The following is a 24,921-nucleotide window of genomic DNA, read 5'->3' as shown; positions in this document are numbered from 1 at the left end:
CTAGTGCTAGCTTGCTAAGCTAATATAAGATGTAAGAATTGTGTCATCACACGGTCCAGTTTAAAGGTGATTCATGTCGTGGTGCTCTGTGTGGGTAATGTGTTGTATCACGTGTTGTCGTGACGTGCGTTCCTAACGGAGTGTGTCCGTTAGCGGAGCACTCGGTGACTGTCTGCTCTGCCTGTACGTAATAAAACTTTAACGGTAAACTCCGTCATGTTATGGATTGTTATTTCCCTGGTATTCTTTTCTTTGGTCTGGTAAATAAATTGCGCACCGAAGACTAAAAAAAAAGTCTGGACATGATGGGCAGTCCACGCTGATGTTCACTACCACAATAAAAGCCTCCTATACACCGAGCCGACTTCACGTAGCAGATAAAAGTTCTGACTGTAGCCTACATTGAAATGCCACACAGACACAAAACTACACTTGTGTTACAGGATTCAGATAAATGACTGACATTAAAAACAGCAGTTTGCACGTTTGTCACTAACCCACATTCTGCTCGACTTCTTTTGTCTGACACTGACTAAAAATATTACAATTCTGAAATTGATGGAAATCCATCGTAGAACTGTAATCCCTGTATGTGTGTGTGTGTGTGTGTGTGTGTGTGTGTGTTGTAATTCACTTAGCAGACGCTTTTATCCAAAGAGAGTAAGTACAACACTAATCCAGTCATACACTGCCACCGAAGCAGCGGGAGCAATGTGGGGTTAAGTGTCTTGCCCAAGGACACATCGGACATGTTGCTCAGCTGGGGATCGAACCCTCGACCTTTCGGTTGAGAGGTGACGACTCTACCAACAGAGACACAGCCGCCCGTGTGTGTGTGAGACGGAGAGAGAGAGAGAGAGAGAGAGAGAGGAGCGCTCATGGCTCCGTGCAGCTTCAGAGAGAAAGAGAGAGAAGGTCCTCTGTCCTCACTCCTCTTGTAAATGCATCTTGCACTAATCAAAACTGAAGCTTCTCATGGCTTCGTTTTAAAAATGTTAATATACAGCTGCTTGCTGCTGATTCTGAACACCTATAAATAACAGAATATCAAGAGGAACTTTTCAAAACGTGAGGCGTACTCCTGGTGTTTGTGCGCGTGCGCGTGCGTGGAGAAATTGAACAGATTAAAGTAGTTTGTTGCAAAAACAAAATTAATTTAGAGGGAAAAACACATTTTATGTACCGTAAAATCCGGTGTATAAGACGCACTATTAATACCTATTTTTTCATCTTAAAAGTTGGCTGCGTCTTATACACCGGTGCGACCAATACACCCGTATAAAATACATTACAGCGGGGCAGCAGCCCCTATCACTGCGACCTGGAGTGATTAAAAACACATCCCCATTCCCCGTGTATTGAAAGCTGAGTGCACGCTGTGCTGGGAAAGACGGCGACACAGACCAGGCTGGCTGCGTGACTTTTTTCACATCTTTTCTCCCTCACGAGGTCATAATCATACATTTACAGAAAACAGTGGTATATTGTTCTGTAAATAAACCTTGTGGAGTTCTCTTTTGATTGAAAGAGTCTAGAGCTGCAACAACGAAGCGATAAAAATCGATTAATAAAAGTGTTGGCAACAAATTTCTTTTTCTTTTTTTTTTATTAGGTGATGCAGAACAATACAAGACGAGTGAGGGACATGACAAGAGCAAAAGTATGTAGGAGACAGGGGAGACACGACGATACAATGCACAGCATAGACAGAGACAAAAGTGTTTTCTGTGAGATTTTTCTGCTTTTCCAGTTGAGGAGGATTGCTTTCTTGGCGACAGTGAGCCCAATGAGAATTGTGTTTTTTTGGTTGTTGGGAAGTGTGATTGAAAGAGTGTTTCCTAGGATGCATAGTGAAGGGGAGAGTGGAACCCGGCAGTTCAGTATTAAAGAGAGTTTAGTTGTGATTTGTTTCCAGAATTGCTGTATGGGTGGGCAGTGCCAGATTGCATGCATGTAGTCATCCAGGGTGTTAGGGGGGCATACTGAGCAGTTATTTGTATCAGAAAGTTCCATTTGATGTTTTTTCTTAAGTGTGATATGGGTTCTGTGGTTAATCTTATACTGAATTAGTTGGAGATTAGGTTTATTTGTCATTGAGAAGGTATTGTAGAAAAGGCCCCAAAGTTACATGTTAAGGTTTTTGCTTTATGTTACAATAGTGTTTGATTCCTGTTCAGTTTAATGTGATGATATTGTGCTCAATAGGGAAGAGGTGTCACCTGCTGGTCATTTTAGAGAATTACATCATGTAGTAATGAGCAGTGTGCATCAGTCGATGACAGATGAGCCATCAGTGTGCAGAGTAATCACTTCAGAAGTTGGTTGTGCGTGAATGAAAAGAGTGAGTACTTACCTGAAGTCTTTTATGTGACATTGTGTGTTCTTTAATGTTGAGGCAAAGTTGTTAACTCCTGCGGAGCCAGAGTTTAGAGCTAAGATGTTCGGCGTATTCTGGATATGCTAATTAGCCGACGTCACGGCCCGACATGCTTACTAACTGTGTTGCTCTCTGCACGAGGAGGAAAGTTTGATGTCCGTGCTTCACAATAAAAGCATCGTAGTATTTTTACAGGGAAATGATTGTATGACTGTTAAGCCTACGATAACCTTTCTGTGCTTAATACTTTAGGTTAAAGAGACATGTAGCTTACCTTTATTTATTTACATATTATAACCTATTACATTACTGTATAGTGTTTTGTATGTTATTATAGAGGTAAGATGAAGCATTCAGATGTGTTCCTTAAGTATATATTCTGCTATTCTTTTTCTTATAGAAAACCACAACAAGACCCAATACTCTGTCATATTGAATGGCCACTGAGATGCCTGTATTTTGTTTCACTATGAGGAAGAAGTAAACAGCCATTCAACCAAATCTGCCCTCTTGTTATTCATATTCTGGAATAAGGCCTGAAGTGGTGTTCTGGCCGACACACCTGAGTGAATCCAGTGGAAAGCAACAGACTAGTGTCCCAACTGAGTTTAGTTTTATTATCTTCATTACAGGTATTGTTGCAGATTATGTTCCAGGTGTCATGGTCTATTGTTGTTGATAAATCTTTTTCCCATTTTGCTGTGGGGAGAGATATTGTATGGTCAATGGTTATGAGTTTGTATAGTTTAGATAGAGTTTTAGTGGGTGTTGAGAGTTTTAGTATTGTGTCTGCTAGTGTTGAATTTTCGATGTAGTCTTGTTTGAGGTTAAATTTATGTGTTATGATAGATTGGATTTGGAGATATTGGAAGTGAGATTTATTGTTGATATTGTACTTTTGAGTTATTTCTTTGAAGGGGATGAAGGTTTTGTTTTGAATTATGTGTTGAAGCTGGGTGATACCTTTGTCCTTCCAGGTGGTGAGATTCAGTGGTTTTTTGTTTTGAAGACAGTCTGGGTTGTTCCATATTGGTGTGTTCTTATAGGGTGTGGGTGTTGTGTTCATTATTTTGTGGGCTTTCCACCATGCTGTTAGGGCTGTAGCAATGAGAGGATTTTTGAAGGAGTTATGATGTTTACTTGAAGTGCTGATAAATGGTAGGGTTGATATGGGTATGTTTTTGCATTGTTCCTGTTCTATGTCTAGCCATGGGTGGGATTGTTCAGTGGGGAGTATCCATTTTGTTATGATTTGTAACTGGTTTGCCAGGAAGTAGTTATAAAAGTTTGGTGCATCTAGTTCTCCGGTATTTTTTGGTGTTTGAAGTGAACACCAAACTGAACCATGTGGGGGGTGGACATGCTGGGATCATAGAAAAAGGTAATTTATTTTGGGAAGTATGGTCATTTTTGTCATTGCTATTCTTTCTATGAGTGATACCGGTAGATTCATCCATCTGGTCGTGTCGTCTTCTATATTTCTGATAAGTGGATTGAAAATCAATGGTATAAGTGCTGACAATTTGGGGGAGATATTGATGCCTAGGTATCTTATAGTATCAGTGGTGGAGGGAATGGGTAGTGGTAGGGCTGCCGGGTTCCACCTCCTTACAGAGATTGGAAGCAGTGTCGATTTGGTCCAGTTTATTGAGTAATTAGAGATTTTGGAGTATTTTTTGAAAGGATTCATTGTTTCTTGTAGTGAGATTTGTGGATTTCGTAGGTAGAGTATGATGTCGTCAGCATATAAACTTATCTTGTGGGTTACGTTGGGTGATTGTATACCTTTAATGAGATTATTCTGGCGGACTGCTGCAGCAAGTGGTTCAATGTATATTGCAAATAGAGAGGGAGAGAGTGGGCATCCTTGTCTTGTTCCTCTGTGCAGTGTGAAGCTTGATGACGTTAGACCGTTGACTGTGACTGTTGCTCTTGGTGAGTTGTTTAGTGTTTTGATCCAGGTGATAAATTACTTTCCCAATCCAAATTTATGAAGTGTGGCAAGTAAAAATGTCCAGTTTACTCGGTCAAATGCTTTTTCGGCATCTAAAGAAGCTATTATTGTTTCTTCTGTGGTCTGTGTTGCTTGGTGAATTATGTTGAATAGTCTGCGTGTCTACCTTTAATAAAACCTGTTTGATCAATGTGGATTATGGATGGAGTGACCATTTCGATTCTTGTGGATAGTGCTTTGCTAATTATTTTTATGTCTGTATTGATGAGGGATATTGGGCGGTAACTGGAGGTGAGGGTAGGATCTTCATCTGGTTTCAATATTACTGAGATGTTGGCGGTGTTCATATGTGAAGGGATTTTTCCGGAATTTATTAGATCTTCTGTCATTCTGATGAATAGTGGTGAAATGGTTGATCAGAAATGTCTATAAAACTCAGCGGGGAAGCCATCAGGTCCAGGTGCTTTGTTAGGGGGAATTAACTTTAGTGCTGAATAGAATTCTTCTTTTGTGAGTGGTTTATCAAATGCTTCTGCTTGAGTTTTTGTTAAAGTTGGTATGTCTAGTTTATCAAGGAATTCATATATGTCTTTTGAATTGGGTTCTGTGTCTGATGTGTACAGCTGTTGGTAGAAGTTTTTAAAGGTTGTAATTTCATCTGATGATATGAGAAGCTTCCCCGCTGGGTTTTGGATAGCTGGGATGGTATTTTTTTCTTTTTTTTGCTGTAGCTGATTTGCAAGATATTTTCCTGATTTGTTGCTATAGTCATAGTGCTTGTGTTTGAGTTGTTGGATTAGAAATTGTGTTTTTTTTTTATTCTGTCTGACATTTCTAATTAATATTTCCTAAGTTTATTTAGATTCTCTTCTGTTGGCGTTTGTGCATAGATCGTTTCTGTTTCTTTCATTTTAAGCTCTAGGTTGTGCTCATGTGCTATCTCTGTTTTCTTTTTGTGAGATGAATATGAAATGATTTTGCCTTGAATAACTGTTTTTGCGGTTTCCCAGATAAGTGATGGTGAGTTATTTTGAGTGTCGTTAATGTCCATCAAGGATGCCCACTCTTCCTTTATAGCTGTGTCAAAGTTTGGATCTTTTAGTAGTGAGAGACTGAATTACCATCTGGTTGGTTGTTTATGGAGTTGCTTGCTGTTTAGATGTAAGGAGATTGTAGTGTGGTCACTTATTATAATCGGATGGATTGAGGTAGCTGTTATGTCCTGTATGACTGATTTACTTATGAGAAAAAAATCTATACGGGAGAAAGAGTGATGGAGTGGTGAGAAATATGTGAATTCTTTTGCTGTTAGGTTGTTAAGTCGCCAACTGTTGCCAAGTCCAAGCTCCTCCATGTATTGTATTATTGTTTCTGTGGATTTCCATTTTCTGCTTCCAGTTCCTGAGCGGTCTATTGTGGGGTTGAGGACTGTATTAAAGTCGCCTCCGATTACTATTTTTGAGTTTGTGAAGTTATGTAATGATGTAAAGAATCTATGGAAGAAAGAGGGTTCATCTGTGTTGGGTCCATAAATATTTGCAATAGTAAAATTAGTATTGTTAATGGACGTGTTTAAGATGATGTATCTTCCTTCTGGGTCAATGATGGTGGAGGAATTAGTTAGTGATATTTTCTTGTGGATCAGTATGGATACACCTCTTTGTCTGGAATTATAAGAAGCAGAAAATATCTGACAGAATTCAGTTGAATTTAAGCAGAGGTTGTTAGATTTTGTCAGGTGAGTTTCTTGTAGAAGGCATATATCTGGTTTTAATTTATTTAGATGATTGAATACTTTAATCCTTTTAGCTTGGGAGCCAATCCCACGGATGTTCCAGCTTAGGAATTTAAGTGGAGCCATGATTTAGATTTATGGTAAGAATGTTGAGGGTTTCTTGGTGTGTGTGTGTGTGTGTGTGTGTGTGTGTGTGTGTGTGTGTATGTGTGTGTGTGTGTGAGTGTGTGTGTGTGTGAGTGAGAGAGAGAGTGTGTGTGTGTGTGTGTGTGTGTGTGTGTGTGTGAGAGAGAGAGAGAGAGAGAAAGAGAGAGTGTGTGTGTGAGAGAGAGAGAGAGAGAGTGTGTGTGTGTGAGAGAAAGAGAGAGTGTGTGTGTGTGAGAAAGAGAGAGAGTGTGTGTGTGTGTGTGTGTGTGTGTGTGTGTGTGTGTGTGTTTGTGTGTGTGTGAGAAAGAGAGAAAGAGAGAGTGTGTGTGAGAAAGAGAGAGAGTGTGTGTGTGTGTGTGTGTGTGTGTGTGTGTGTTTGTGTGTGTGTGTGTGAGAGAAAGAGAGTGTGTGTGTGTGTGTGTGTGTGTGTGTGTGTGTGTGTGTGTGTGTGTGTGTGTGTGTGTGTGTGTGTGTGTTCTGCTGACATATAAGGGAGAGGGAGGGAGTAAATAAAATAACAAAAACAATACACATATAGACCTTCATTGTAGAAGATCAGAGTTTTTGGAGAGACAATAGCGAGGTAGGAGAGGTTAAAGATGTAGTCAAAGATTCATTAGTCACTGCAGTTCAGGTGGGATGTGGGTTAGAAGAGCCATGGGGTAGTTTTGGAGTCGCAGTAGAGCTGTCCTTCTATGTAGAGTTTGTCAACAACCAAGCTGACACGTCTATTATTTAGTCTCTGTTGTTTGAGGGTAGAGGATTTTTCGCCGGTCATTTATTTCACGTGGGAATTGGTCATTTAGTCCGTAGTGTGTGTCCTTAAGTTCCCTTCTCTTGCTTTTGATGAGTATTTTGTGCTTGAAATGTTCCAGTTTTGCGATGATGGGTCGGGGTGCTTTATTGGAATGAGATCTGAGACGGTGGACACGGTGGAAGGTGATCTGGTTAACGGTGGCGGGTGGGAGTCTGAGTTGTTTTTCAGCAGGTTTTCGGGGTTGTCGTTTGGGTGTTCGGGAATGCCGGAGAAGATCAGGTTGTCGCGCATGCTTCTAGTTTGAATGTCCAGGATAGTTTCTTTCATGATTTTCTTCTCTTTTGTGACGGAGTTCATTTTTTCGGTAAGTGAGCTGACGGAAGTTTGAAGTGAGTTATTTGACTGTTCAAGTTTTTCAATGTGGTTGTGTACATATTCCAGGCTGGCTCTGTTTTTGAGGAGGTGGACGTCTCGCGATACTCACAGCGCCATCCACCTCCTCAACGAATTTCATTATCAATTCGTTGTGTCGCACGATTATTGCGTCACTCCCTATGTCGCAGACTGGTGACGTACGCGCCGAACTGTTTACATGCCGACAGCAGCACAGCGTGTCGGAGCTAGAGCGTGAGAGAGCGGAGCTGGTATTTCAGATATTAAACATGGCAGAGCAGAGAGAACGGTTCAACAGAAATCTTCCAAAGTGTGGGAGCACTTAATGCATAAAAACAGGAGTTAGTTTCAAGCTTTGCACCAGCGATATTGCGCGGCACGGGAGCACCACAGTGATGATGCAGCACCTGAAAAGTAAACATGTCGGAGTCATCGCTGACTAGGAAGGGAGCTCGACAGCAGGGTAAGTCACTACAAAATCCCATGTTTGTTCAGTTTTCAAGTAAGAAAATGTAACGTTAGTGTCTCCGGTTGCTCGTCTGGTGATTGTTATCCAGCTTGACAAGCATGAAAAGTTCATTAAAGTAACGTTAGCGTTAGCTGGTTAATTTAACTCTAACTTTTTACTTTGCCAACACCAAACAAGCTTAGACTAAAGAAAACTTTAATTTTTTGTCTTTTAGGCCCACGTTCAATACGTTGTCAGACATATTCTTTGATTTTTTCCCATATTATTTTCTGTTGACGTTGGAATATATTTGTGTAGGTGTGTTTTTCATTTTATTTTAGTTTAAAAAAAATGTAAAGCACTTTGTCAGCTTGCTGTAAATAAACAATTAAAAACGAATGTACTGGGGTGCTGGTGGCGCAGTGGTTAGTGCGCGCGCCCCATGTATGGAGGCTGTCGTCTCAAGCGGGCGGCCCGGGTTCAAATCTGACCTGTGGCTTCTTTCCCGCATGTCATTCCTCTCTCTCTCTCCCTGATTTTCGACTCACTGTCCTATCTCTCCATTAAAGGCACAAAAAGCCCAAAAATAAATCTTTAAAAAAAAAACAATGTACTTACTACAATGATTTAATAATTTGATGATTAAGCTTCCAGCGTAAATTTTCTGTAATACGGTGAGAGTTAATACACTGCACTGTATGCAAGTGCATTTAGACACTTAATTAAATTTGTGTAAATAAGAAGTTTTTAGGGTACCTGTATGAGTGTAAATAAATATATATTATAAAAACGTGTGTTGTCTGTAAGTGCTCTTTGGGTTACTTTCTTGCCTTTACATAACAATAATTCATAACTAAAACAACAAGGCATCTTGATTTGATGTAAATTGTGCTGTTTTACATACTAATACTATCTTTGTCATTGTAGAAAACATCATGTACACCACAGATAGCATCCTCAACATGCTCGTCGCTGACATTAGGCCTCTGACGACGGTTGAAAATGAAGATGTAACTTCACTACCATGATCTCCACCTTGAACCCTGGCTACACTCTTCCCTCAAGGACCCATTTCACAAAGCTCATGGAGACGTCCGAGCAGTCACCTGTTGTTTTTGCACTTTTGTTTGCACTGTCAATGAACTAATGTTCTGTTTTTGAATAAGCGTGTGGAAATTCAAAATGTTTTATTTTTTTTATCCGATTCATCAATTAATCGGAAAAATAATTAACCGATTAATCGATTATTAAAATAATCGTTAGTTGCAGCCCTAAAAGAGTCCTATATTAAAGTTAAAGAGTGATGAGCGGAGTGAGTCGGGCAGCGCGACTCGCAAACTAGGAGTCTGTGCCTCATAACTTTCCCTGCAGGCTGAGAACTCAACTACCGTACTGTAGCTAATAGGAGTGCAAACACCAGAAAGTGAAAACAGACGGAACTAAAAGAGCGACACAGCTGCACAGAAACTGCACGTTGTAGACATCGCTGAACACAATATAAATCTGAAAAAAAAAAAAGACGATCGTCTGCAACGAAAAGTGTTTGACTTCATTTTTACATCTGATGGTTGAAATTGGAATGATTTTTTTTCTTTGTTTACCGTAAAATCCGGAATATAAGTCGCACCGGTATGTAAGACCCACCCTGTTTTTAAGGTCTCTCTGAGAGAAAAAAAACTTTAAACTGTTTTCCTACGTGAGGATTTATATTGTGTTCAGCGATGTCTACAACGTGCAGTTTCTGTGCAGCTGTGTCGTTCTTTTAGTTTCGTCTGTTTTCACTTTCGGGAGTTTGCGCTCCTACTAGCTACAGTACGGTAGTTTAGCTCTCAGCCTGCAGTGAAAGTTGTGAGGCTCAGACCTGCTAGCTTGCAAGTCGCGCTGCCTGACTCCGCTGGTCACTCTTTAACTTTAATATAGGACTCTTTCAATCAAAAGAGAACTCCACAAGGTTTATTTACAGAACAATGTACCACTGTTTTCTGTAAATGTATGATTATGACCTCGTGAGGGAGAAAAGATGTGAAAAAAGTCGAGCAGCCAGCCTGGTCTGTGTCGCTGTCTTTCCCAGCACAGCGTGCACTCAGCTTTCAATACACAATGAATGGGGATGTGTTTTTAACATAGACTGTAAGGTTTTTAATCACCCAGGTCGCAGTGATAGGGGCCGCTGCCTCCGTGGTAATGACGGCGCGTGTTTTAGTATTTTATACGGGTATATTGGTCGCACCGGTGTATAAGACGCAGCCGACTTTTAAGATGAAAAAATAGGTATTAAAAGTGCGTCTTATACACCGGATTTTACAGGAAGTTTCAGAATCTCACAGTGTCACAAACATCTCAGACAAAACAAAGTGTTTGACTTTATTTTTACGTCTGATGGTTGAAATTGGAATGACTGTTTTTCTTTGTTTAATTATTCATAATTTATCTAAAAATCAGCTGTTCAGGTGGTAAAGAGTGAAATATACAACAAGTTATTTTTTTATATATATTTAGGTTTAAAATGTAAGGCTTTAAATTGCTACCACTCTGTGGATAAAACCACAGAAGAAGAAAATGGACTTCAGCATTAAGATCCTCAGTGTGGATCATTTGATTATCAGCCTGAAGTCTTCAGTTTAGTTTCACATCATATGAATCTGAACAGAGAAATTAAACCTGTTGTCTTACCTCAGAGTCTCCAGTCTACAGTTTGGACTCTTCAGTCCAGAACACAGCAGCTTCACTCCTGAATCAAGCAGATTGTTGTTACTCAGGTCCAGCTCTCTCAGATGGGAGGGGTTGGACTTCAGAGCTGAGGCCACGACTTCACAGTGAGTCTCTGACAATCCACAGTCTGAAAACCTGTCATGACATTAACATTCTGACATTCTGTTGTGTCAACAAACAACATAAATTGAGTCCCCAGTCTGCTGACACGACTTCCTTTAAAAAAAATAAAGGTGAGCACAATACTTTTAATTTTCCCTTACTAACACAATTAAATGTGGAACAAATGTGTGTAAAACAAAAACAAAATGTATTATTTTGTCCGGTTTACTTTTTTCTCCACCCGGCCACCTTCTGTCTGTAACGTGATGTAAGGTATTACTGTTGGTAACTTCAGTAATCATGTCACTTTTACTAAACAGTTATCTGGTTAATGGTGTTACTTTAAGTTCTTCTACTGTCAGTGTTGCTCCCCCGACCTGGCCTAGTGGTGCCAGAGAAGAAGTTTCTGGATGTAAATACAAAGAAGCAACACAGTTTAGCTGTGTTCAGCTCGGCTGCAGGATTTATTTATTTATTCAATATATACAATTTTAACCTGAGTAGCTGTGGTTTTTACTTACTCAAATTAGCATACTCAGCCTCAAATATCACACATTCACACACAGCTGTCTCTATTTCAAGTCAACAAGAAACATATACACAAATAAGAACATGACATGTTTACATTAGCTCTGATTTCTGAATCAACAGGTGCGTTGGCCTAGCATGCTTAACATCTACTTTTAACTCATACCTAACTGTAAAAATACTCAACTACAACCGTTATACTTTACTTACTAAATTCCCAACACTCTTAACCATTATACTGGTGTCCATGCTTGTGGTTTCAATAAACCCACCTGTATGTAAATACAAAGAAGCAACACAGTTTAGAACTTGCCTCTTTGGGGTATTATGCTCCTCACAAGCGCTATGCGCCCTCTAGTGACCTGATTGAGGATTGCAATAACATCGTAACAAGTTCAGTGCACTGGAATTCGGCTCTAAATAGCTATTTTAGACACATAAACATAAAAAGATATACTGGGGTCTCTTTTTAACTCAATACATTTGTTCTGACTGTCCCAATAACTTTTAACAGTTTTCAAATCTTGTAATGCATTTTTAACTTTTTGATAACCTTTGTTTTTAGTTTTAGACGAAACACATTTTAATGAATTATATACACGTTTTTTTAACCCTTTACATCAGCATAAAGTGAGGACAGAAAAACTAATCAAATGTCCCTTTCCAAACACGCTAACACAACTCGTCAGATTTACTTAATAGACCGTGTTCAGGAGTTAACCTTTAAATCAGCATTCAACATTTATCCCAGTCTTTGGTTAATGGCGTTATAATTAGGGCTGCCGTGGTGACCACAATGTTATTTAGATTGTGACTTTTACTTATTAGATAATTTTCTGAACATAACGCTGTGATAATAAGTGGAACAGAGCAGCGCTGCAGACAGACAGCGCCTGGTGCTGAAGTGAAGCACTGTCACAGCAGCAACAGGTATGACCAGAATCACCTCCTCTTAAGACTTCTGACTACGAAAAAACACCATGACAGTTCATTCTATACAAATCTGTACAAATCTGTACAGTAAGATTGACTACAGACCATATACAAGAGAGAGAGGGGGGGAGGGAGAGAGAGACATAGAAAGAAAGAAAGAGAGAGAGAGAGAGCATGTGAGAAGCTGCACAGACTACAGCCTGTAGTACTCAGCCTGTCCCTGTAGCCAAATCGTACTGTACAGGTTTGAAAACCAACTGTCATGATTATAACTGTTGCTGTATGACGGTGCTGTATTTCAGCTGTGTGTGTGTGTGTGTGTGTGTGTGTGTGTGTGTGTGTGTGTGTGTGTGGTGTCAGCATGCACTGCATTGTTGTTAAGAAAACAATAAAATAAGTTTGAATAAATTACAGACTTCAAACTTTCCTTTTTGATAAATCTTATAGTTAGGGCTGCTGCTGGTGTAGACCAGATCCTAGTTATACTGCTATAGACTTAGACTACCAGGGGAACTGGTACCTTCATCTCTCTCTCTCTCTCCCTCCCTCTCCCTCTCCCTCTTCCTCTCCCTCTCCCTCTCTCTCTCTCTCTATGTGAGATCATATTGCTGCATGACACTATCTGTAAATCTCAGTTACTAACATCATTTCTGAGCTCTCTGAGCTCCCCCCCTCCCTGTTCCCTATCCCTCTTCCTGCATCTTATCCCATCTCCCCCTTTCCTTTTTTCAAGCCAGGTCCAGTCTTGGCACGAGGACTGTTTCATCATGAGCCTGGGATCCTGTTGAAGATTTCTGACTGTTAAAAGGAAGTTTTTTCTTCCCACTGTAAATGTTGCTGCTTTGCTAAAGTGCTCATGATGGATCTTCAGGTCTTTGTAATATTGAAATAAGTAAAGTCTTTTTACCTGCTCTTTTGTAATATTAAATAAGAGTAAAGTCTTTGACCTGCTTTTTGTAAAGCGTTTTGAGATGACACTTGTTATGAACTGGCGCTATACAAATAAAGATTGATTGATTGATACGAGGCATATTTGCGAGGTGAGAGCTAAAATGAGATGTTTCCTCATTTCACACAGATTGTTTTTGTGTTATGCAGTGTTTTTGTTTGTTCATGTGTGTGTTCATGTTTATTAAACAGAGTGATTCATAAAGGATCAATTCAAAATGAAATATGAAACACACATTGTGAGTGTGTGTAGTTGTCACATCCCTGTAATAAATGTATGCTGCTACAAGAGAAATAAAATATACTGACTATAAACTGACAGCAAGAATCAGATAAAATGTAAATGTTTCATTTAACTATATATCAATGAAAATACTAACTGCTTTGTCTTGTTTTTAGACACAATGACTTCAGTCTTACTTATTACAGTGCTGGACTTACTGGATATCTGCAGTCCTCCTCTTATTTTAGATCTTTTTCCACACTGGGGACAGGAGGACTCTCCTGATGAAGTAGACTGGTCCCAGTATGAGGTGAGACACTGTCTACAGAACCAGTGTCCACATCTGGTAGGAACTGGATCTCTTAGGAGGCCCTGACACAAAGCACAGCTGGACAGCTGCTCCTCCACAGAAACAGACCCCTTTGTTATTCTGTGGAGATAAGGGAAATCATAAAGCTGTGAAAACTGAGACTGATATTTAGAAATCAGTGGTGGACTAAATCAAATAAAGACACAAAAAGCAGTGTTTTAAAAAGGTGTGCCATGTCCTCCTCAGTGAGCATGTGCAGAAGTCTGTCTGTGTAACCATAGAGTCTACCATCTGAGTCCAATAACTGACCTACAAGTGTGATGTTATTTTCAACCAGTTTTCAAAAAACGGATTCATTTTTGTAGAGAATGTCCTTATTGTTCCAGATGTAATATCTGTGTGGAGAGAAGTTATGTTTCAAGATGAGAGACCAAGTCAAGAGTATCTGTTTATGGAAGTTGGATAGTTTGATTGGGATTTTACTGATATTATAGTTGCACAGTAATAAAATTCCAGGCCACCAACTTTAGAAAAAACATAATTAGGAATAATATCATTGGGTTATTTAAAAAGGTCTCAGCCTGTTCACTTTGAATGTTAAGAGCTGTGAAGTCTAAAAAGTTCAAGCCCCCACATTGACTCGTGTTTATTGTCACGTTCTTTTTAACATGATGTATTTTGTTTTTCCACAGAAAGTTAAACAACATATAATCAAATCTGTTGGTTACATTTTAGTCAACATCCAAAGATAGAGCCGGATTAGTGAGTCTGGAAATGCCCTCAGCTTTTGAGAGCAAGGTCCTTCGTCTCAGAGATAAATCTCTTTGTAAACAAGAGTTTTATCAACGATGGGATTCAAATTGAAGGTGCACCTTATATTTTGCTCCTTGGTGATAACTACTCCCAGGTATGTGACCTGGTGATTCACTGGATTATTACAAATATGGGGAACATTACAATCTTTAACAGCCATGAGTTCAAATGTTTAATATTTAGGTTGAGACCTGAGACCTTTGAAAAGTTATTAATCAGCTTTATAGAGAGCTGCACACTGAGCATGTGCAGGAGCTGTGTCATGAGATGAGATGAGATTCAACTTTATTGTCATTACACATATACAAGTATAGAGTAACGAAATGAGGTTTGGCATCTCACCAGAAGTGCAAATAAGCAGGAAGTGCAAGAGTCTGTGCTATGTACAGTAATTGAGTGCAAGAGTCTGTGCTATGTACAGTAATTCTGTGCTATGTACAGTAATTGCAAAATTTACAGATGTAGACAAAAAAAGTGAATTATTAGGTAAATCTGGATGGCTGGATTAGTGGGATGCAATAAATATAAATAAATGCTATAAATAAGTAATGCTACAAAATAAGTGTGTTCTTAGGATTATAATATACAGATTAAGATGCAGTGAGCATCTATACTAATAATATACAGATTAAGATGCAGTGAGCATGCTATACTAATAATATACAGAATAAGATGCAGTGAGCATGCTATACTAATAATATACAGATTAAGATGCAGTGAGCATGCTATACTAATAATATACAGATTAAGATGCAGTGAGCATGCTATACTAATAATATACAGATTAAGATGCAGTGAGCATGCTATACTAATAATATACAGAATAAGATGCAGTGAGCATGCTATACTAATAATATACAGATTAAGATGCAGTGAGCATGCTATACTAGTTTACAGATAATATAAAGAATATGGACATAATATGAACATACTATAATACAATAATACAGATGGATGAGAGATGTGTGTGTTTGACCAGGAGGAGTGGTGGGGGGATGATGGGTGTGAGGTGATATGGAGGGGAAAGGGGGGTCAGCAGGGTGCGGAGAGAGAGAGGGAGAGAGAGAGAGAGAGACAGAGTTCAGAGTTCGGGGGGTAGAGTTCAGTAGAGAAACAGCTCTGGGGAAAAAGCTGTTCCTCAGTCTGCTGGTTCTGGTCCGGAGGCTTCTGAAGCGCCTGCCGGAGGGCAGGAGGGTAAACAGTCTGTGGGCAGGGTGGGAGGAGTCTTTAAGGATGCCGTGAGCTCGCCGCAGACAGCGTTTTCTTTGGACATCCTCAATGGCAGGAAGTGGACACCTTGTGATGCGCTGGGCGGTTTTTACCACCCGCTGTAGCGTCTTACGGTCTGCGACAGAGCAGTTTCCGTACCAGACTGAGACACTGCTGGTCAGGATGCTCTCGATCACACAGCGGTAGAAGTTCATCAGTACAGCTGAAGACAGGTGGTGTCTCTTCAGTGTCCTCAGGAAAAAGAGGCGTTGATGAGCCTTCTTAACCAGACTGGAGGTGTTAGTGGACCAGGAGAGGTCCTCTGTGATGTGGGTCCCCAGGAACTTGAAGCTGGAGACACGTTCAACAGCCATCCCGTTGATGTGAATGGGGTTGTGCGTGCTTCCTCTTTCTCTCCTGAAGTCCACGATGATCTCCTTCGTCTTGCTGGTGTTGAGGAGCAGGTTGTTGTCAGCACACCAGGCGGCCAGATGCTGTACCTCCTCCCTGTAGGCCGTGTCATCGTTGTTGCTGATGAGGCCAATCACCGCTGTATCGTCCGCAAACTTGATGATGGTGTTGGATCCATGTACAGGTCTGCAGTCGTGGGTGAAGAGGGAGTAGAGGAATGGGCTCAGCACACAGCCCTGTGGTACGCCTGTGTTGAGTGTGATGGTGGTGGAGCAGGTGTGTCCTGACCTAACATACTGGGGTCTGTTGGTCAGAAAGTCCATTATCCAGTGACGGAGGGAGGTGTTGAAGCCCAGGTCTCCGAGTTTAGTGTTTAACTTGGAGGGGATGACAGAGTTGAATGCTGAGCTAAAATCAACAAACAGCATTCGTGCGTATGTGTTGTTATTGTCCAGATGAGTGAGCACAGAGTGCAGCGCAGTGGAGACTGCATCCTCTGTGCTCCTATTGCTGCGGTAGGCAAACTGGAATGGGTCCAGTGTGGGTGGGAGGCAGTTTTTCAGGTGTGCTAGGACCAGTCGCTCAAAGCACTTCATTATGATGGGTGTGAGTGCTACAGGGCGGTAGTCGTTCAGGCCTGTCGGGCTGGAGTGTTTCGGCACTGGGACAATGGAGGTGGCTTTGAAGCATGCTGGCACAGCTGCTTGGGCGAGGGACAGGTTGAAGATGTCCGTAAAAACCCCAGTGAGCTGCTCCGCACATGCCCTAAGCACGCGCCCGGGGGTGCCGTCTGGACCAGCAGCCTTTCGAGCGTTGATCCGGCTCAGTGCAGCGTGGACGTCTGTGGAGGTGAGTGAGAGGGGCTGGTTGTCTGCAGGAGGTCTGTTCGTGGTCTGTGTCTCTCTGTTGTCTCTATCGAAACGAGCATAAAAGTGATTTAGCTCGTTCAGGAAGGAGACATCTGTGGTTATCGGGGTGGAGTTTCTGGGTTTATAGTCACTGATGGCCTGGATGCCCTGCCACATGCGTCTGGGGTCGGAGTTGGAGAAGTGTTCCTCTACCTTCAGCTTGTAGCAGTGCTTGGCCTTGATGATGCCCCTCCTCAGGTTTGCCCTGGATACGCTGTAGGCCATTGCATCATCTGATCTGAAGGCGGTGTTGCGGGCCTTCAGCAGGAGACGCACCTCCTTGTTCATCCATGGCTTCTGATTTGGGTACGTGGTGATCTGCTTCCATGTTGTAACACTGTCGATGGTGGTGTTGATATAATCCAGCACAGAAGAAGTGTAGGTGTCAATGTCTGTGTGAGAGCCCAAGGTAGCCTGAGAAGCAAACATACTCCAGTCTGTGTGATGGAACTTGTCCTGAAGTACAGAGTCTGTCCCCGCTGGCCACACTTTAATCGTTGTCACTGATGGCTTCACACGTTGGATGAGTGGGGAGTACTTGGGGATGAGGAGCAAAGAAAGGTGGTCTGACTGTCCCAGGTAGGGGAGGGGGGTCGTGGTGTAGGCCCCTGCAATGTTTGTGTAAACATGGTCCAAAGTTTTGTTTCCTCTTGTATTGCAGGAAACATGCTGGTGAAATTTAGGGAGCACTGTCTTTAAGTTTGAGTGATTAAAATCACCTGCAACTATAAATGCTTTATGACCTGCACACTGAGCATGTGCAGGAGCTGTGTCATGACCTGCACACTGAGCATGTGCAGGAGTTAAAAAAAAACAACGTAAAATCCTAAATATAAGTTGCACCGGTATAAGATGCGCTGTGTTTTTGAAGGTCTCTCAGAGAGAAAATAAAGTTTACACTGTCTTCCTGCGTGACAGTTTTTATTGTGTTCAGCGAAGTCCAAAACCTGCAGTTACTGTTCAGCTCTGTCACCCTTTTAGTCTGTTTTCTCTTTGTGGAGTCTGCTCTCCTACCAGCTACAGTACGGTAGTCGAGCTCTCAGCCTGCAGGGAAAGTTGTGAAGCAGAGACTCCTAGCTTGTGATCTCTCTGCCCGACTCCGCTTGTTTCTCTTTAACTTTAATAAAGGACTCTTTCAATCAAAAGAGCGTTCAACAAGGTTTATTTATGGAACAATATCCTACAGTTTTCTATAAATTCATTATTATGACCTCTTGAGGGAAAAGTTTTGAAAAAGTAGCGCAGCCAGACTGGTCTGTGTCGCTGTCTTTCCCAGAACAGCGTGCACTCAGCTCTTAATACACTGAGGGCCTGATTTACTAAGGTCCCAAGTAAACAGTACTAAACTGTGTGTTCACTCCAAAAAAATTGCACGTTTGGTGAGTGTGTGATTTTCAGATAATCGACTAAAAAAATTTGCGTGAATGACACCAGGTGCAAACCTTGTGGAGGCGGTACTATTTAAGTTAGGCTTTTGTGTGTTCTACTGGTTTACGTCATGGAGAGTTTGGACGGAAAGCAGGACGACTGCAAGCACAAAATAGGTATCAGTGGAAGAGGCAAATGAAGGTACAGTATTTTTGAGTTATAGCAGATAAAACTGAATATTACAAAAAGAAAATTTGACTTATAAGAAAACCTGGGCATTAAACAGGGCCTCTCTTTTCTTCATCTTTTGAAGCTGAATTGTCATACATGTCTCCTCCTAACCTCATCAGCCTGTTGTGTGTAACACTGGTCTCCTGGGTTAGCACGTTCTTTTCAAAGGTGTTAAATTCAGACACCGTCACAATCACCTCAGTTTTTGTCAGGCTCGGTAAATCACAATGCGTGTACTAATTTAACTTATTTGCATTTTCTCCTTTCTAGGGCAGAAACGCCCCATATTGAATATTCATTAAGTCAAACGTACTAAATGGTCAATGCGTGTTTTGCTCTTATGAAAGATTCAATCCTCACAGCGCTCCGTTAGTAGATCAGTTAACACATTTTTTGCGGGTGGTATCAAGTTTGCACACGTTTTAAGACACACAAACCTTTAGTAAATCAGGCCCAATGAATGGGGATGGTTTTTTAATCGGTCGCACACAGTGATGGTGACTTCTGCACCCGCGGTAATGATGGCTCATGTCAACATTTTATACTGGTATATTAGTTGCACCTTTGTATAAGACCCAGACAACTTTTAAGATGAAAAAAAAACAGGTGTTAAAAGTGCATCTTACACCGGATGTTACGTTACTTCAGTAAAAAAAAAAAAGATCTCATTGTGTAGTCATGTTAAAAAAATAAAAAAAGACAAACAAAGAGTGGACACAACAGAAAAAATGATTGAAAGAAAACGATCACAGCAGATCTCACTAAACTTCAGGATCAGTTTAAAAGACTTCTTCCTGCAGAATCACAGAGAAGACGACTAGATACACAACCAAAGAGTCAATACTGAAATCATATTATCTTATCTATAAACATATAATACATATATATAATCCTTAGTATGTTGTTATGAGTTCAGTGACTTTCTCTGTATGATCACTGTGTGCAGGTTGATGATTAAAAACAAGAAAATCAACACATTATGGTGTTCAGGACTTTTCTTTTAGCTTGACAGTTTGATGATTAAAAAAAGTTCTCTTACTGTGGATCTGAGGGTCCTGGTTCATTACCGAAGTCTGGAGGATTATCTTTAGACCAGTCACTCTTCATAGAGAGACAGCTGGACAGAGGAGACTCTGCTCTGTTCTCCTCTTTGTCTCCTCGATCACTCATCTTCTGACCTGAGGGTCCTGGTTCATTACTGAAGTCTGGAGGATTATCTTTAGACCAGTCACTCTTCATAGAGAGACAGCTGGACAGAGGAGACTCTGCTCTGTCCTCCTCTTTGTCTTCTCGATCACTCATCTTCTGATCTCCAGATTGATCAGAGGACAATAAAAGACGTTCATGCAGGTAAAACAACCTGAGGACAAAATAACAAACAGGTGAGACACAAGCAGGAAAAATGTGAAAGACAGAAATGGTCAAGTATCCACATCTCATTACCTGATGTGATCCTTCATTTGATTTTCTCTTCCTTCCTGTCTGCCTAAGTACCTGATGCAGCACCTCAGTGCACTTTGTTTTGATCCTAACATGATTTGTCCGTCTGATCTGCCCTGAATAATGCCAATAACAAGACATTGAGTCTTAAACTTTAAACATTAAACTAACATGTTAGTATTTAACAGCAACCATGACCTTTAGGACATTTGTACAACTAGAAGTGTATAAAACAGGGTTGGAAATCAGCACTCGTCACATACGGGTGTCTTTTTGCAGTGGCGGGTGAATTTGCTCAACCTACCGACCACAGTGGCAGAGCGAGGGTCACAATGGTGCTCTATATGCTGGATTTGGCAGTGCCTGTTTTAAATACGATATGATGCTCTTTATTGTCCTCACGGTGAAATTTGTCTTGGGCTCAAAGTGCTGCACACATTCAGCTATCTTCACAATAGAATCCATTGCAAAGCAATAGAATAACACATCGACATGTAAACAGAAAAGATGCATATAACATATAATGCATCAGCTGCTGCTGAAGTCAGGACAGGACTTCTCGTTTTCTTGGTGACATTTATTTGATTTAAAGAAAATATTAAACACAGAGCTGAAACACACCTAACGGACATTACAGAGGGAAGCAGACATTAACTATGGTAACCTAGCAACAGTGACGGAGAGAGTGCAAGGAGAAGCGCTCTGAAACGGAGGTTGTGGACACAGGCCCTAATTCGATCATACACAGGTTCTATTTTTAACAAATTCTCAACAATGGAAGTTACTGGTTTAAACATTGTGGACGTGCTTTTACTGTGAAATAGCTATACAACAGTTTGATCAGGAGCTGCAGCCTCTAATTTTCTAACCTCATTATTCATGTAAGGATCTGATTGGGCGGGGCTGCTATGATAATGGGGTGCTGCGCTGATTGGCTGCACTTACAACAGCATGTCTCTGAGTGGTACGTTAAGGGTGCACTCACACGAGCAAAGTTGTCCTGCCCACTGGCCTGCACTCACACTGCTCCAGGACTAACCGGGCCTGAGCATGGTTACCCCTTACTTCGCTCCTCAAAACATGTGTGTGAAGTTTCTTGTTCTAAATCCACTCTGATCCTGTATTTTATCATGTCTATAAACCCCTCTATTTCAGTCCTGCTCAGAACAGGCTGTTTCTGTGTCTGTACCTTTAAATATGTAAATGAGCTGTGTCTGACCACGCCCCCTCTCTGGAAGGGCTTGGGTGTACTCGGTCTTTCTCGCTCCATGTCCTATTGTTTACGATGAGAAGTCAGACTCAGAGGGCAGAACAAACACCTAGCTGTGGGAGTGTCACCCACCTGGGGGAGGGGCTACTGCCCTTTGTGATGTCATGAAGGGAAAATCTCCAAACGGCCTGTTTGAGCACACATTTTCTGAAAAGTGGAGCAGGGAGAAGACGGAGAGGATGGACTTTTCCCATCATTGGGGGGTTTGTAGACGGACTAGAGACACATATTAGAGGAACATGGAGAAGTGGATTTTGTATAATTTGTGACCTTACTGTTGATTTGTAAATGAGGTTATTTAAATGAAGCTGGTCAAGAATTTTACTTTGGAAAAACAGTTGAATCATCTCCAGTGTTTCATTTTTGTCAATATTATTCAAAATGATATTCTTACATACAAATGTTCATACCTAGTTGGATAGCTTGCAGTGTTGTCTCTCCCCAAACCCCACAAAATATAGTTTCAATACAACATTGAACAGAGCTGATCAAGCCACGACATGAACTAGATAGCTTCATCCTCAAACTCCAACATAACACACCCAGTTGCAGTTGGCATGGATCCCTGTACACGAACAAGCAGAAACCAGAAACTTGTGGTATGAAATGCAGAGAAACCGGACTGACTAGGGTTTGTTGGCAGAGTACTGCAGAGCTACGCAGACACACCAACGCACAAATATGTAACGCTAACAATGGTGGAGTGTCAACGCAGAAGTAGCCTATACTGGTAAAACAGCTTTAACCAGACATCATGTTGTAGACAAGATGCGACTGTACATTGAAATGCCCTAGAAACGCAACACTACACTTGTGTAATAGGACTGAGGTGAATATCTGACAGTAAAAATAACAATTTTTCATGTAAAGCTTTGTGACCAACCCCGATTCTCCTCGACTGTTTTCTGTCTGATTGACACTGACTAATAACATCCTAACAAGTGGGAAACTGAGAGAGAAGGTAAATCCCTGAGTATAATCTGAGGCTAGCTGTGATTGCCTTCAGTTGAACATTAACAAGGCGATCACTTTAGTTTGGTGTTAAGCTTGTGATTGTGGCACAGAAGAAAATGTAAGATATATGTAGTTTTTATTTCAAAGACACATTTCTATGTTATGACAGTTGAATGAATGTTCAAACAGATGTAAAAAAATAAACAGTACTCACCGGTGTTAAACTGAAAATCTGCTGTTTAGTTGAGAAAAACTTGATGAATTGGGTTGGATTTGTCTTTGGAGAGAGATGGAGAGACTTTTCTAGACTGCAGCTCTGCTGTGGCTCAAATAAACTGTTACTTTCATATCAGATAATGTGATGTTGAAGCGTCAGTGTTGCTCCTCCTCTCAGTGTCACTATAAGGGAGGGTTTAATGCGTCTTTGGAAAACACATGACGAAGCTACAAATAGCTTTCGTAAAGCATGAATGTTTTTTCATGAATGGAAATGTCAGTCTTTACACTCTGTAAGTCATGAACACACACATAGGCTGAAGTATACACACACAGGATCCTATGGACATGCACTAATGGAGAGATTTCAGAGTGACAGAGCTGCACACGGTGGGCACTCCTGAGCTGATGGTGGGGAGGGGGTTTGGTGCTCGCTTGTTCACGTTCAGTCAGTGTTTCGTTCACTGAATGTACTGACTGAAGCTCCGACACGAATCACTGACTGACTGAGAGAGACTCAGAAAGTAACCTAAGCCCATTAGTTTTTTTTAAATCATTTTTTTGCCCTGCGTATATAATTTAAAATATAACTGTTCTGGCATAGAATATATTCGTTGCCATGCATCTTTTCTGCTGACATGTAGCCTATATTAAGTTAAATTAATTGTCATTCATGATAATGTTTGCAAACTGAAAGCTGCTTTAACAGGCACATACTTTTTCACGACACCCAGCCTAATTGTTATTAAAATATTTAGTGCTGTCCTATTTGTAGTTATTTATAAGAAATATTAGTTATTACCATTTTATTCATGTTTGTTTAGAAGTATTTTTATTTTTAAAATAAATAAATTCTGTTAAATATAAAGATGTATGCCAGTTTTCTTGAAGTCTATGAATATTATCTTTGGTGGTCAAACTGGCTGCAATTTAAGGGGCCACCGCAGAAATCATGCCTATAGCACCAAAATGGTTAGGGCCGGCTCTGTGACAGACTTTGGAGGATTAAGGGAAGTTTAATGAATTGAATACATGCATATATCTGTGAATATATGAAGGATAGGAAGAAGATGAGGGTGTGTGAAGGAGATCCAGCAGAAGTTCAAACTCCTGACTGAAATTCCTCTCTGACAAATCAAAGTATTCCAGTAAAGTCAAAGTAGGCCTATCTGTACTGAAGCTCCATGAAGGAGACTAATCAGACCTTTAAAGACTTTAACACTAACATGTGATCCATGTCACAGCTGTTTTATAGAAATATGATTATTATCTTTGCATGAACTTTCAGATTTCAACTCCATCACCGCCAACACCAGAACATTTGGAACAATCAGCAGAATCCAAACATTTGTACTCTTGTTTCAAATTATCCAATTTGTTTTTTATTGATCTTATCTGTAAGTTTTATTTCCCAACAGCAAGACTTAAATGTTTGGTAAACCTCTCGGGGGCTCAACGTCAAAACTGAGAAACATCCTGTTTAGTTGATCAATCTATGTCATATTTACTTATATTCTGACACATTATAGACTAAATAATATCCTTACAACAGAAGACAGGTCTCAGTATGCTTGAATATAATCTATAAATAATATTAAACATTTGAATATTTCTTGAAGACGATTCAGAGCAGGACATGAACGTCCTCACTGATTATTATTATGTCCCTGAACGCAGCAGTCAGAGCCACCTACATGTGAAAACGTTGAGTAGTAATAATACATTACAGTTCCTGTTTTCAGTCTGCTCACTTGTCTGAAAAATAAAACTGATGGCGCCACCTGCTAGACAAAGATTCAAAGCTTGATCCAAACAGCAGCCGAGCTCTTATCCAGCTGCTTCAAAGTGAGCAGCCTGATGACTCTGCTGGAGCCAGATTCACACGTAGCCCCGGCCGGGTCACACTCCTGTTCAGGTTTGATCTCTAAAGAGAGAGAAACTGGTCTGTAAGGCATTCAGATATAAACTACTGTAGGGTAGAGGTCACCGAGGGGCGGGCTGGAACAAAGAAAGATCAGTTGTAGTCTGTCTGTTGATGTCTCAGTATTTTTGCTGTCTTTCTTTTCTTATTGTATTTTGTCGTTGCTGTCCTGACCTTGTCTGTTTGTTTTTTCTGTGCCTTATTTGTCATGTATATGTCACCAGTTTGTCACGCTATTGCACCTCATTAAATGAATGAATGAATAAAAACCATTCCTGAGATAATCCACTGCTGGTACGGAGGTGCTCTCTGCCTCCTGTGTGTGAACAAAGAGTGTGTGTGTGTTTGAAGATACAAGTATATCCATCTCACATAGAACTGTGTTTGTCTTTGATTGAAATGGGGGCGGCAGTTGCGGTAGAGGGTCGCCGGTTCAAGTCCCTGGCCTGGTAGCTGGAGAGGTGCCAGTCCACTTCCTGAGCACTGCCCTTGAGCGAGGCACTGAACCCCAAAACTGCTCTGGAGCGCTCGCTGTGGGCCGCCCCCTCACTCTGAGACCTCTCCATTAATGCATGTCCACAGGATCCTGTTTGTTCATGTGTGTGTTCATGTT

The 24,921-nt window shown here is 40.9% G+C and overlaps 1 protein-coding gene and 1 long non-coding RNA gene across 2 annotated transcripts in view; both read right to left on the bottom strand.

Moving 5' to 3' along the window:
- The window catches only part of LOC136179673 (NLR family CARD domain-containing protein 3-like), a 130,071-nt gene that overhangs the window by 43,887 nt on the left and 61,263 nt on the right, over positions 1–24,921 (bottom strand). Inside the window, exon 5 of the mRNA XM_065956647.1 lies at positions 10,485–10,658. Within this exon, the coding sequence (XP_065812719.1) occupies positions 10,485–10,658 (174 nt within the window). The remainder of the gene's footprint in view (positions 1–10,484; positions 10,659–24,921) is intronic.
- Positions 13,482–23,835, bottom strand: LOC136179633 (uncharacterized). The gene is made up of 3 exons (XR_010666606.1): positions 22,386–23,835; positions 19,547–19,867; positions 13,482–13,687 (listed from the first exon to the last, which is right to left on the bottom strand). It is a non-coding gene; the product is annotated as an uncharacterized lncRNA (long non-coding RNA).

Source organism: Labrus bergylta, chromosome 7 (assembly GCF_963930695.1).
Source record: "Labrus bergylta chromosome 7, fLabBer1.1, whole genome shotgun sequence".
Taxonomy (NCBI): Eukaryota; Metazoa; Chordata; class Actinopteri; order Labriformes; family Labridae; genus Labrus; species Labrus bergylta.
This window is presented reverse-complemented; position numbering and strand designations above follow the sequence as displayed.